This window comes from Leptonychotes weddellii, chromosome 14 (assembly GCF_054177405.1).
Source record: "Leptonychotes weddellii isolate Sample4059 chromosome 14, ASM5417740v2, whole genome shotgun sequence".
Taxonomy (NCBI): Eukaryota; Metazoa; Chordata; class Mammalia; order Carnivora; family Phocidae; genus Leptonychotes; species Leptonychotes weddellii.
In genome coordinates, this window is record NC_138382.1 from 53,644,449 (window position 1) to 53,659,125 (window position 14,677).

At 39.8% G+C, this 14,677-nt stretch overlaps 1 protein-coding gene across 4 annotated transcripts; it reads left to right on the top strand.

Annotated features, from left to right (window-relative positions):
- The first annotated feature begins 64 nt into the window (after positions 1 to 64).
- On the top strand, positions 65 to 12,494 carry ZNF189 (zinc finger protein 189). 4 transcript variants are annotated; one of them, XM_006727629.3, is made up of 3 exons: positions 65 to 390; positions 1,083 to 1,209; positions 9,750 to 12,494. In XM_006727629.3, exons 1-3 carry the CDS (start codon positions 358 to 360, stop codon positions 11,468 to 11,470), a joined length of 1,881 nt encoding a protein of 626 aa, XP_006727692.1. In that variant the 5' UTR covers positions 65 to 357; the 3' UTR covers positions 11,471 to 12,494. The 4 variants fall into 4 exon arrangements, with proteins under 4 accessions (XP_006727692.1, XP_006727694.1, XP_006727693.1 ...); XM_006727631.3 differs by having other exon boundaries at positions 1,128 to 1,209; XM_006727630.3 differs by having other exon boundaries at positions 66 to 390; positions 1,125 to 1,209.
- Positions 12,495 to 14,677: the final 2,183 nt, after the last annotated feature.

A 14,677-nucleotide genomic window follows, 5' to 3' on the forward strand; every position in this document is an offset into this window, starting at 1 on the left:
TGTAGTTGGGGGGCGTCCCGGGAAGGTTCCGGGTGACGCCTTCTGGTCCGGGGGCGGGCGGTCATAGCGCTCTTTGGCTGAAAGGAGGAGGAACTGGCAACCGGGAGGAGGCTCTAGCGAGGCCTTGAAGGCTGCGCAGATAGGCGGGGTGGGAATTTGGGGTTGGGGGACGGCCAAGTAGCGCGTCTGATATGCTGCTGGGGTCGTGACCGCTCGAGGACCGAGGCGGGACCTGGCCAGACCCAGGCTGGAGGCCTCGTCTTCGTCGGGCCTAATTTCTAAAGGCTGGGTAGGCCTCACGAAAGGCTCCTATTCGTGCGACTGCGCGGGTTCCTGCCCTGATTTTCTGTCCGGGAGATGGCCTCCCCGAGCCCCCCGCCGGAGCCAAAGGTAAGTCGCCCTTCGGGGTACTCCGTTCTCTCGCCACTACCGGAGCTAGGCCGCGCCACCGCCCCCCCACTCCCGACCTCCCTGACCGTGGTCTTTTGGGCCAGCGATGTGCAAGGAAGTACCCCGTAGTGCTCTGGATTGTGATTCGCGACCAGATCGCCCACTTGGCTTTTTTTTTTTTTTTCAAGAGCGACTTGGTAATCAGTTGAAGAAAATTAGTAATGCTCCAGACAAGCGCTCTCATTTGTGAGTTCTTCCAGATGAGGCACCATTTTTTACCTTCCCCCGTGTCTTGTGCTCCTGTCACGATGCGTGGACCCAAGGTAGACGCTTAGAGAACTTCATGGAATTGAACAGGGTTCCAAGCCAGTGCGGAGAGAGTTGGAGCCGGGCATTGAGGTTCAGGAAACTTGGGGAGTTTGGGGGCAGCTTACTAGAATAAAAATGTTAGGGTATAATTATTAAACCAGAAAAGCTCTATCGTTAGGACCATCACTACTGACAAGATCCAGTTCAGTTATCCTCTAGTTTGAGGTGCCTGTTTGTTACAGAATTGGGCCCCATTTGGAACTCTTGGTTATCATGTTTCTTCTAGCCTACCCGGCCCTGATAAGTGATTGCTTCTGCTACTTTCAGTGGTAGAATTGTCCTTGAGACAACAAGAACTGACTACAGAAATCGTACTATTTCAGGGGTTGCTGACATTTGAGGATGTGGCTGTGTTTTTTACCCAGGAGGAGTGGGATTATCTGGATCCAGCTCAGAGAAGCCTGTATAAAGATGTCATGATGGAGAATTATGGAAACCTGGTCTCACTGGGTAAGAATCTTTTGTTTCTCTGATTAAAATATCTAAGAGGCTGTAAGAAATCAGACTCAGAACACTTGGACCACTACCAGTACCAAAACTGCTTTATTCCAAAGTTCTGATTCAAATCTTTCAGCCATTAGTTGTGTCCATGACTGTCATCCCTAGCATCCTTGCAATAACCAAATACATGCCTTTCTGGCTTCTTATCTTCATAATCTCATTCCCATATTACTCTGTACTTTCCCTCCTGGCTCATCCTCCCACTGCTTTCCTCCCACCCCTTTTCGCTCTGCCTTCTGGAGCCCCTGTTCTTCTTCACATAATGTTCCTTACCCCTCTTGGCCTTAACTGAAAACTGGCACTTTCCCAAGGACACCATTTCTTTGGCAGAGGCTGCTTTTTCTCCCACATCCTCTTTTTTCCCCCTATCCTTTCTCTCAAGGCTAGAAGGGAGAAGTTACTGTTCTCCTGCCTTTTCAGTGCTATTCCCAAAGTATTAGTTTAACCCTTTAAGGAAAATCTCTCTCCTGGGAGGCCTCAGCAGTCTTGCTCTACCCACTCAGTTCCTTTTCACTGTCATCTGTCAACATGTCTTGGGCACTCACCATGGATTTTGTCACATTTCAGAATCTTCTCTATGCTCACCTATGCCATGAGTGATGTAGTCATTGCTTAAGCCTCACTATATTCCCTGACCATATTCTCTTCAGGGACCTGGCTTTCCTTTTTTGTTCAACTCACATCAGTGATCAAACCCTCAATTTTGTCAAAGCAGGCAAATCTTTAACCCCAATATCTTACTCTTTGAAAATTATTCAGGCATTATTAATTATTATTTTAGATTAACTGAACAGGGGTGACCGAAACAGACATGATCTCTGCCCATGTGGAGCTTACTCTAACTTCTTACCTTTCTGCCTCTCCTGCTCCTTTCCTCCTACAACTGTTTATTCTTAATCATGTTTCCTGTTCCTTGACTTCTCCTTTTCTCCCCCCAGATTATCAGTCCTCTCCTAACTTCAACCTCCTTATCTAATCCATGGACCTGCATGTGAATTATCACCAGCATGCTCTCTTGCCACTTTGTCATTGTGCTCTACGCATTCTGCAAATTTCATATTCTGTATTGGTTATAAAATCTGCCTTTTCTCCTACCAGAGTTGCTAAACACAGCAGGAGAAATTCTTTAACTGAAAGGATTGATGCTCTGTATATATGTATGCATGGCTTTTCTTATAGTCTGCAGTGGGTTTTTACATCTCAGCCTATTTTTTATCATTGATTTGCTCATTCCCTTCTTCCTTTAATGACTAGTCCAAAAACTAAAAAAGTTTTCCTTGGGTCCATCACTCAGTAGTGGACCTTACTTTCTGTTTCACAGAGAAGATAGAGGCTACTAAACGTGAACTCTCAACTTTTCTGCCCTTCACAGGCATGCTTAAGACTGCTCCCGTTTCCTCACTTCTCCAAGAACTTATCCATCTGTAATCTTTTTTTTTTCCCCCTTACAACTTTAGTCTCTATTCCTTCTGCCCTGGTACCTTTATTTTGATAATAGGTATGTTTATGATTCTTCAAGTTGGGGAAAGGAGAGGGGTGGGTGGTGATCCTTTGAGCCACAGTCTCCTTGCTGCTCCCTGTAACCTGCTCCTCATTCACCTAATAGCCAAGTTTTTGTAAGAGTAGTTAATGAGAGTTTTGTACTTTACCTTCCATCATCTCTAAGCCCCTTTTCTTGCCTCTGCCACTACCCTTAAATTGTTTAACATTGGTCTGTAATAACCCAGTTGTCAAATGCAGTAGACCCTTTTTTGGACCTTGTTTTATTTCACCTCTCTATAGATATTTGAAACTCTTTATTGCTTCCTTCTATTGCCTTGCATTCTCACACTTCCTCTCAGTTTATATCCTTTCTTTGGCAAAGCTTATCTACACTCAGATCATCACCTACCTCTGTATGATAAGTCCCAAATCTTTACTTTCACCTAAGAGAAGCAATTGGAGCTTAACTGCCTAAGTAAAAATCCTGGTTCAACCACTTACAAGCCTTGTGACTATGGGTGAATTACATAACCTTTCCATGCCTGTTTCTTTTTTACAAAATGGCAATAATAATAGCACTTACCTCTTTGGGTTACTGAGTTAATATGTGTAAAGTACTTAGGACACTGATTAGCATGTAGTAAGTGTAATACAAATGTTGATTGCTGTCATTGTATTCGTTATCTTCTCTAAGAGCTCTAAAATCTTTGTCATCTTCTTTTGAAGACCACATAAATAACTCACACCTGGCAAATTTCAAATAATCCATTCAGATCTCAAGAGCCTCCTCTTTGGAATTAAGTACTCCTTTTTCTGTGCTACTGTATACACTTCTGTTGAATTTATCACACTGTACTCTAATCATTCTTTATGTTATTTCTCTAACCAGACTGGTTTCCATGAGGACAGTAACTATATTTTTTTCATTTGATTTCTCCAGCACTTAGCACAGAGCCATATATATTATATGCTTAGGACAGAAGCATATATATTATATGCTTCTAAATATTTGTGTAACGGAATGAATGAATATACTCAAGATTCATACCTCTTGACTAGATTATTGCATTAATCCATAAACTAGCCCCTTGCCTCCAATCTCCCTTTCTTTTAATACATTCTATTTACTACCACCAAAGTGATTCTGTTAATTAACTGCTTACAATTTACAATTCCTGATAGCCTAAAGGATAAAAATCTTAATTTCTTGTTGTACCTACTAGGGCCTCTCTAAATAGCCCCTGCCTGGCTTTCTAGCATCATCTATTATTTTTGCACACCACTTCAGTCTCCAGCCATATCAGCTGCTGATTTTTTTCCCCAATATGCCATGGTGTCTCTGAGTCATTGTCAGCTTTATCCACACATATGGTATCCTGGCTGATAGAACCAGGCAAATGCCCAGCCTTGCCTGCCCCTACTACTATAAAATGTGAGTGCCATATGGACGAAGGCATGGCAGTGAGCCCATCTGTGATCTCCTTTCAGGCTCTCATTTTAGCTGAACTACAACTTTTTATCAGTTATTATTTCTCCCTCCACAATCTATTCATCTGTAGACTCTGTCTCCACTCCTTTGATGAGAGCCCCCTTGGTGAAAGATCACTATTACTTGATTTTTTCTAATGTAGTGTTTTCCTGCACGTCATCTTGCTGCTTTACTTAGTACAACTCTCTTTCAAATTTAATTTTGGTCCTTTATTCATACCTTTCCTTTCTATGATGATTTTTCTTTAAACACTTTAGTAACTGTTGATAATACAGCTGACAGCTTAATCTTAGTTCTCAGTCTTTCAGTTCTTTCAAATGAAATGGACTTCTTCAGTTTGAATGACTTCTTTCTAGTCTACTTGAGCCATATTGGACCTTGACAGCATTGGGAATTGCTGCTTCTGTAAGATGTTAAACTCATTGTTTCTTTTCTTACAGTCTTTTCTCAATTATTCAACTACTCATACATTCAATAAATAGTTAATCAAGCACTGTGCTAGCGCTAGGAATGCAGATTCTTCCCCATTCTCTCATTCTTTTACCAAAAAACTGTTCTTTCTGTACTCTTTTGGATACTGGGGTTGGCAGCTATGGTCAGTCCACAGGCCAAATCTGGCACACTGTTTTTATAAATAAAGTTTTATTGGAATGTAGACATGCTCACTTTTATGTATTATCTATTACTACTTTCATGCTGTATTGGCAGAGTTGAATAATTGCGGTAGAGACCATATGGCTGACAAAGCCAAAAATATTTATTGTCTGGCCCTTTTTAGAAAATGTGTGGTAACTCTTGTTCTGTCCTAAAGTTTAGCCAATTCCACTTTACCATTTCCTTGCCTTTTCTATCTCTCTGCAGCTACCATATTATTAAAACTGACTAAAGAGTATAGAAATCAACTCAAACTAGCTTAAGCCAACACGAGAACTTATTGTAGGGACAGAGGTGGCACACAGAATATATGAGCATGACTGCAACTGGATGTCAGAAAAGGATTAAACCCAGGGGCATCTGGGTGGCTCAGTTGGTTAAGCATCTGACTCTTGATCTTGGCTCAGGTCTTGATCCCAAGGTCATGAGTTCAAGCTCCACACCTGCCATGGAGCCTACTTAAAAAACAAAAACAAAAACAAAACTACACCCAGAAATTGGATTGCTCAGGAAGTCAGGAATGAACTCTGTCTTTGCGTTCTGTTTCTTTCTTTTTGGTAGAGTAGTCTTTCCTCCTCATATCCACATGCTTCTGTCCCTATAGCTTCTGAGTTGATAGATTACAATTCTAGTCATGTTGGAATAACTGCCTATTTCAGTTTTAATTCCAAATTCCTGGGAGAGATGCACTTTTGAGTCAACTCTCTACTCTAGACAAATTAGCTGTATGATCACAGGATGGGAACATAGAATACAAGCATGGCAGAGACCGCAGAAGGTGATTTTACCTACCAAGCCCAGATCTAATGGATAGTCCTTTCTATGCTGCTCTGTGTGGAAGCCTAAACTCACTTGTTTTCTTTACCTGTCTATCTCTTTGACCTATTTATTTTCATTCCATTGCCTCTCTGTTTAATTTACTTAAGCAGTGTATTACATTTTATGCCTGGTATAATAAATCATTCTTTTATATTCTTTTTTAGGATATACTTCCAGTTGAAATTTAGATTCATTGGGGTTTTTTATTCATTCATAGGATTTTGATTGGAATACAATTGGGTTCATAAATTGGTTTAGGAAGAATTAAGATCCTTATAACATTGAATCTCTTTAGCAGTTTGCTTGACTCTATCTGTCTTATGTCCTTCAGAAAATTTTTATGGCTCATTTTCATGGCTCTCATATAATTCTTGTAAGATTTATTCCTTGTTTTATGGTTTTTATTATCATACAAGACATATTTTATTTTTCTATAATATTTACTAATTGGTTACTCTTGGTAGTAAGTACTTTCCACTACTTATTTTATATCTTAGTTTTCTTGTTGCTATTATATTTCACTTAATTTTTTTAGAAATTTTACATAGACATTTATGTTGTTTGCAAATAACAATAATTTTGTCTTACTCCTTTGAGTAAAACCCCTGGAACAACAATACTGGGTAAACATTATAAGGAGACTTGCCCTTCTCATAAGGAATTTACAGGCCCATAGAAGAGATAAATACATTGCATTCACAGTGCATATAATAGCTATAATGCAGTTATGGATGAGGGCTGGTGATAAAAAACAAAACACCTAGGTCTGCCTAGTGGACTTAGTGAAGGCTTTGTAGAGGAGCTGTTGCTTTGAATTGAATCTTAAAGAGAAACCAAGAGTTTGCCAGGTAAACAATGTTGGGGGACATTTAGTAAAATGAGATATGCAAAGAAATGGCATAAAAGAGTAACATAAGCAATTTGCCCACTTCCACTGTGAGAGAGTGGGTAGGAGGGTGACTTGAGGTTTAGAGAACCTTTCGTGAAGTGCTGAGTATCATGGTGTAAAGAGCTTTGATTTGCTCTCACAGGTGTTGGAGTACTAGTGAATCTGCAGGTGGTGATGTGACCGGAATTCCATTTCATGTACATCTCTCTGGATGCAGTGAAGTAGATATAGTGTGGGGACAGTCTTAAAGGCTAGAGTGAAGGATTATTAGATGGCTTTTGCATAATCCAGGGAAAACATGGAAAGAAGGTAGATACTAGAGAGTTGAATCTTTGATTTTGGTGATTTTTTACCAATAAGAAAAATGGAGAAATCTAGGATGATTTTCTGCTTTGGGTAATGGATGAGGATGCCTCTCAAGAGAAGATAATTAGAGGTGGAGACATACATGACAGCAAATGATGATGATCCTGTTAATTGTAAGCCCTTTTTGAGACAGGTAAATGGCAATATCCAGAGTATATGTAGAGAGCAAGGTAAGAATGTAAATATGGGTAACAGTAACCTTCAACAGTTAATGAAGGAAGAGAAATACATGAAGGAAATTTATTAGAAAAGGCCAAAGAAGAAGTAGGGAGGGAACTAGAAGAATATAATGGCATAGAAATAAAAAACAGATAGTGTCAAAATGGTCAACAGTGTCAGCTGCTGGATAAAGACTGAAAATGTTCATTGTATTTGTTATTCAGGAGTCATTGGTGATTTCGTAGAAGCTTTTCTAGATGCTGGAAACAGAAGCCAGATTTCACAGTAGGTTATAGGGGAAGAGGTGGGCATGGGAAACATACCTAGGAAATGGAAACCTACAGTGTTAAGATTTTATTTCAAAACTTAGATTTCAGGGGCGCCTGGGTGGCTCAGTCGTTGGGCGTCTGCCATCAGCTTGGGTCATGATCTCAGGGTCCTGGGATCGAGCCCCGCATTGGGGTCCCAGCTCCGCGGGAGGCCTGCTTCTCCCTCTCCCACTCCCCCTGCTTGTGTTCCCTCTATCGCTGTGTCTGTCTCTGTCAAATAGATAAATAAAATCTTAAAAAACAAACAAACTTACAGATTTCATTAAGAGAAGGATTTCAGGTTCGAGATAAAATTGGGCATATTTATATGCTGAGCGTATTTGTATGTATGTTGGCAATGGAGAACAGATGGAAGAAAGAGGAAGCAATGGTAGTCATTAAACAAGCGCTCAAGAGACACATGGGATCAAGAGAAGGTAGATGAATTAGCTTTGGATAGGAATGGGATATATCTTCATGTACCATTGCAGATAATTTTATAGGCAGGGGGGCAGAAAGTTGAAGGAGGGTGCCTGGGTGGCTCCGTCGTTAAGCGTCTGCCTTCGGCTCAGGTCATGATCCCAGGGTCCTGGGATCAAGTCCCACATCGGGCTCCCTCCTCTGCAGGAAGCCTGCTTCTCCCTCTCCCACTCCCCCTGCTTGTGTTCCTGCTCTTGCTATGTTTCTGTCAAAAAAAAATAAATAAAATCTTTAAAAAAAAAAAAAAAGGAAGTTGAGGGAGTTCTCTCATCCTTTTTCATTGTGTGAAAGAAAGCAGTCCACTGAAGTGAATTTAACAAACAATACTGTTAGGAGCGTAAGCAGAAATAAAGTTTCTACTAATTTCTTAGGGAATAAGAGAAGTTTTTTTGGAATAAAATAACTTAATGACTGATTTGAGGTAAGTGAAAAGAAAATTCAGAGATGACTCCAAAGGTAGAAGATAAGAAAATTGAGAGAAAAGAGGAAGTCTAAAAAAGAAAATTGTTTAGGGCCAAATAGATATATTTGGTACTGATCAGCTCTTGTAGCGAAATTATCCAGCAGACAGTAAGAGGTAGAAAATCAGGAAAAAAGAGTCAGAGGCAGACTTGAGGGTTCTGTATGCCAGTCTGTTTCATCAGAGACCATTATGTTATCTTTTCTTCAACGCATGCAAGATTTTCATTTCTCAGATGTCTTAGAGACTCTCAGTTGGAACTAAATGGTTCCAACTTGGGCTTTTGTATCTTTAGAAGAGTGAGAATCATATATACTTGAAGAACATGGTAGGATTTGTGGTAGGTGAGGGCATAAATTACCACAGACTGCTTTTTCTCTTTTCTTTCATTACCCCGACCGTGTTCCTTTGTATTTATTTTATTATGTCTTTCTATATCATAGACTCCATGTCACTCCAACCCATTATTTTATTTTTAAAAGCCATTTTGTCTCACTATAGGAACTGCTTTACCTAAATATTTTATCATATTATTTTCTCTCCCTAGTATACCTGTCATTCATTTTATTTGGTAGGGAACTTCATGTCTTATCTTTGAATCCTGAATCATTACACGATGCCTGGAGTGCTTTTGTCTGCAATCAGTAAATTCTTGTTAATGAATGAATTGTTGCTTCCCCTGCTTTGTTTTTGTTTTTTGTTTTTGTCTTTTATCCTTCTCAGCATCATTTTGTGTTCATGTCTGTCAGTTATTTGGCCTACTCATAGTCCAGTAATGCTGTCTTACCTCACATTTTCCTGAACCTACTGTTTTCTTTCTGCATCATCCTTTCTTCCTTGATAGAATACTTCATCACACCACTACTTGTTTTATTTCATTGTTTGCCCATCTTACCTTGCAAAATTGTCTGTTGATTTACCTGCCCTTCCTCCCAACTCTGCTTGCCCCTACTAACTCATCATTTGCCTCATAAAAACACTCTTTTAGTGTGCCTGGCAGGCTCAGTCAGAGGAGCATGCGACTCTTGATCTCGGGGTTGTCAGTTCAAGCCTCATGTTGGGTGTAGAGATTACTAAAAAAATAAAAACTTAAAAGCTTGCTCCTTTGAAACACACACACATACACACACATTCTTTTCATACCTCTTCTCCAAGAAAAATATTTCATCAGATAACTAATAATAATTATATAGCTTGTATTCTTTACCAGGTACTGTCCTAAATGCTTTATGTATATAAACTAATTTAATCTTCACTATGCTGTGGAGTAGTCATCTGCATTTTATAGATGTAGTGGATTAATTTATATTAATCTTATTTTCCTAAGCATTTCTCCTTGCTAGCAAAGAGCCTGGCTGATCTATTTTCTGTTTATTATTCCAGATGTTTTGAACAGAGATAAGGATGAGGAGCCAACTGTGAAACAAGAAATTGAGGAGATTGAGGAAGAAGTGGAACCACAGGGTGTAATAGTTACAAGAATCAAAAGTGAAATTGACCAAGATCCCATAGGTAGAGAAACCTTTGAACTTGTTGGTAGGTTAGATAAACAGAGAGGAATCTTCTTATGGGAAATACCGAGGGAATCTTTGGCCCAGGAACAGAGAATGTTCAGAGGAAACACTAACATTATTCGTAAGAGACCAAACTCAGAAGAGAAATGCCATAAATGTGAAGAATGTGGAAAAGGTTTTGTCCGCAAGGCCCATTTTATTCAACATCAAAGGGTCCATACTGGTGAGAAGCCTTTTCAATGCAATGAATGTGGGAAAAGTTTTAGTCGCAGTTCATTTGTTATTGAACATCAGAGAATTCACACTGGGGAAAGGCCCTATGAGTGTAATTATTGTGGAAAAACCTTTAGTGTGAGCTCAACCCTTATTAGACATCAGAGAATCCACACTGGAGAGAGACCCTATCAGTGTAATCAGTGTAAACAGAGCTTCAGCCAGAGAAGGAGCCTTGTTAAACATCAAAGGATTCACACAGGTGAGAAACCCCATAAATGTAGTGACTGTGGGAAAGCCTTCAGTTGGAAGTCACACCTTATTGAACATCAGAGAACTCACACTGGTGAGAAACCCTATCACTGTACCAAATGTAAGAAAAGCTTTAGTCGAAATTCATTACTTGTTGAACATCAGAGAATTCACACTGGGGAAAGACCCCATAAATGTGGTGAATGTGGGAAAGCTTTTAGATTAAGTACATACCTTATACAACACCAAAAAATCCACACTGGTGAGAAGCCTTTTCTTTGTATCGAATGTGGAAAAAGCTTCAGTCGGAGCTCATTCCTCATTGAACATCAGAGGATCCATACAGGTGAAAGACCTTATCAGTGCAAAGAGTGCGGGAAAAGCTTCAGTCAGCTGTGCAACCTTACTCGTCATCAGAGAATTCACACAGGAGACAAACCCCATAAATGTGAGGAATGTGGAAAAGCCTTTAGTAGAAGCTCAGGTCTTATTCAGCATCAGAGAATCCATACCAGAGAGAAGACTTATTCATACAATGAAACCAAGGAAAGTTTTGATCCGAACTGCAGTCTTGTTATACAGCAGGAAGTCTACCCCAAGGAAAAATCTTATAAATGTGATGAATGTGGGAAAACTTTTAGTGTCAGTGCTCATCTTGTACAACATCAAAGAATCCACACTGGTGAAAAGCCCTATCTATGTACTGTATGTGGGAAAAGCTTCAGTCGGAGCTCATTTCTTATCGAACATCAGAGAATCCACACTGGTGAGAGACCTTATCTGTGCAGACAGTGCGGCAAAAGCTTTAGTCAGCTTTGTAATCTTATTCGACATCAGGGTGTTCACACAGGTAATAAACCCCATAAATGTGATGAATGTGGGAAGGCCTTTAGCCGGAACTCGGGCCTTATTCAGCATCAGAGAATACACACAGGAGAGAAACCTTACAAGTGTGAGAAGTGTGACAAAAGTTTTAGTCAACAGCGCAGCCTTGTCAACCATCAGAAGATTCACGCAGAGGCGCAAACCCAAGAAACCCATGAATGTGATGCTTGTGGCGAAGCCTTCAATTGCCACGTATCTCTCATTCAGCATCAAAAATTGCACACTACATGGATGCAGTAAATGTAGAGAAATATTCAAGCTCAGTTTGACTTGAGACTAGCTACCCAAGTGCAGTTTCAGTATGGTTCACCATGAGTTAGGTTTAGTGACAAAGCAAATTCTCCTTGGCCTCAGGCAAATGGTTTCTAAAGGTTCTGTGAAAGGTGGACAACTGCCCACAGGCAGCTGAAGACTTCCATTACTCTTTGTTTTGATGATCATAAAGACTCAGTAATTTATTGAAGCATCTTTTTGTCACACATCTTTCAGCAGAGAGGCCAAACCCAGGTTCAGAGCACTCGGTATTATAATTAATAAAGGGACAAGGACAAAGTTGCATTGGTACAAGGGAGCTGAAGTTAGAAAACTAGAATAATTATTCAAGAGAGTCCCCTGCCACTATCATATGGTGGTTCATTCAGTTCCATAACATGTTTGGCAGTGCATGCCAAAGCCTAGTAATTAAGCATATGATTAAGTTTTCGAGGAAACAGAGCCCCAGTTTTTTTTCAAATTGATATCCAAAGATTTTTTTGGTCATTGCTTAAGAAAGCCAGTTGTTTGGCATGTGATTTAAAGAAGCAGTTCCAATGCCTTGTGGTTCCCAGATCTGTGAAATGAGTGGACCATTAGTCTTACATATAAAGATTATGTGAGTAATTAACAAATGTAGCAAAGGTGTTACCAAGGAACCTTTGGGAGTGCCTTTTTTTCAAGATGGGCCCGAAAAAGTGGAGGAAGACACTTCTTTCTGTGCCCTCCCATCTGTGAAACATAATTGTAGTCCTATACAAATAACCTTATTCCTCCACTACCAGTAGCATGCGAAAGTGTACATATTTTGATTACCAAGAGTTGGAAATAAAAAGACCTGGAGTCTATACTAGGAAGCTGAGATATTTTGGTATTGCTTTGGTTTTTATGGTAACTAGACTTTGCATGCGATTTTAAAATCCTTATTTCTGGTTCTAGGGCTTCCCTTAGTTGATGGTTATATAAACCTGTTAATTCATCTGTTTTAGTCATTAAACCTGTTTTGTTTTTTGTTTTGTGTAAGAGTTCTTCGTTATTTTCATGCAAAATCTATCCTGTCAAATAAATATTACACTTAAAAATTAGAATCAAGGATTTTAAAGAAATTGCTCTCACTTGTACTTGTGACTACAGGCATACCTTGGAGATACTGTGTTTGGTTCCAGACCACTGCAATGAAGCAAATACTGCAATAAAGCAAGTCAGGTTAATTTTTTTATTTCTTACTGCATATAAAAGTTATGTTTACACTTTTCAGTAGTCTAATAAGTGTGCAATAGTATTACGTCTACAAAAGCAATGTACGTGCCTTAATTTTAAAATACCTAAGTACCTATTGCTAAAAAGTGCTGATGATCATTCTGAGCTTTCAGTGAGTCATAATCACTAATCAGATTAGTGTAACAAATATAATAGTAATGAAAATGTTTGAAATATTGCAAGAATTACCAAATGTGACACACAGACACAAAGTGAGCAAATGCTGTTAGAGAAATGGAATCGAGATTTGCCTGATGGAGGTTTGCCACAAGCCTTCAATTTGTGAAAACATGTAGTATCTGCAGAGCACAGTAAAGCAAACCACAATAGATCGAGGTGTGCCTGTAGTGACCTTTTCTGGGATAGTTCAGTTAGGGTTAAATCCAGATTCTTTAGTTTCTGAGTGTAGAATTCCCAATCACCGGAGCTCTGTAATTCTAACTACCTAATAGTTTGAGCAAAACACCTCCCTTTCGTCTATATTACAGACATTCTGAACGTCTCCTCCACACTTTCATCTTCCCCTGGGAATATTTGTGTGTGCACATGGGAATGTGAAGGTATATGTGTAGAAATCGTGCTCCCTCCTATTCAAATTAGGTACTTGTAGTCAGCATACAGTTAACTTGTCAAAACAGAGTTTGTAGCCCAATGAAAAGTACAAAAAATAACTGAAAATGTGCTTGATGCCTCAATTATCCTCCTGCCTGAAATGTCCCGTTTTACTTACTCTCTACGAGTCATTCTCAGGCCAGCATCTCAACTAATAATGAGGTTCTTAGACCTGTTTTCAGTATTTTGAAAAGCCTAATGTGAAGTATGTTTTCCATACGTGATAGTTGCACGCACACTTAAGCATTGTGCTTTTTGCCGGAGTTGCATCTGTTTCATGTATGGTTGTCTTGCTTAGCAGGAGCTCTGTCCCCTCATCATAATGTGGGGACATGGTCATGTGAGATATTCCTACTAAAATAACATAATTTTTAACATCCTTGGTTGTGAATGTGGAATGATAGCTCAAAACTCCAGTTGCAGCGAAACAATTCTTGATTATATATACAATTCATTGCTTATGTAAAGCATAGCCAAAAAGATTAACTTTTTTAAAGCAAGGTTATTGCAGTGTTCATGGTAGTTTTCTAAGAGGGTGGTAAAAGAACAGGGAGGCACATGAAGAAGAGGAGAGACGGAGAAAGTTAAATCTTTCAAGAGGAAATGATGCTTAAGATGAGACTAAAAGATGAGTACCAGGAAAAAACTGAAGACAATTATCAGAGGACCTACTAGCTACAGAGTGAGCCTCCCATTTGTGTGGTAATGGGCAAGTGGCAGGTGAGAGTTGCCTGCTAAAGAGAGAGGACTTTATGCTGCCAAAAATTGTGTGATAACATTTTCCTTGTATTTAAATTGTGTGTGTGCACAAGAGAAAGGGGCACATATTTCAAGTGTGCAGCTCAATTTCACAACTAAACCTATGTAACTAGCACTCAGCTTAAGAAATATTACTGGTACCCCTGATACTCACCTGGGTACCTTTCCAAAAACTACACACACAGCACATCTTGTGGTGCCTCCGTTCTGGTTTAAGAGACAATGTGGAAGTGAATATGAGGAGAAAGTTATGAGTTTGTGTACTTACGAAGGCCAAGAAGTCTCATGGCAGCTATAAACAAGAACCATGAAAGCCAGTGGTATAGTTCAGTCCCAGCCCAAAGACCCAAGAACCAGGAGCACTGATATCCACGGACAGGAGAAGATGGATGCCCCAGCTTCCCCAGGTGGAGAGTGAATTTGCCTTTCCTCTGCCTTTTTGTTCAGTTCACGCCCTCAATGAATTGGATGATACCCACCACCATTGGTGAAGTCCATCTTGACTCGGTCTACAGATGTAAATGCACATGTCTTCCAGAAACCCTCACAAACACAAGAGATAGT

Coding starts and splice junctions, on each gene's coding strand:
- ZNF189 (XM_006727629.3), top strand. CDS start 358: ATGGCCTCCCCGAGCCCCCCGCCGGAGCCAAAG. Junction 391..1,082: donor GCCCCCCGCCGGAGCCAAAG/GTAAGTCGCCCT, acceptor GTACTATTTCAG/GGGTTGCTGACATTTGAGGA. Junction 1,210..9,749: donor TGGAAACCTGGTCTCACTGG/GTAAGAATCTTT, acceptor TTATTATTCCAG/ATGTTTTGAACAGAGATAAG.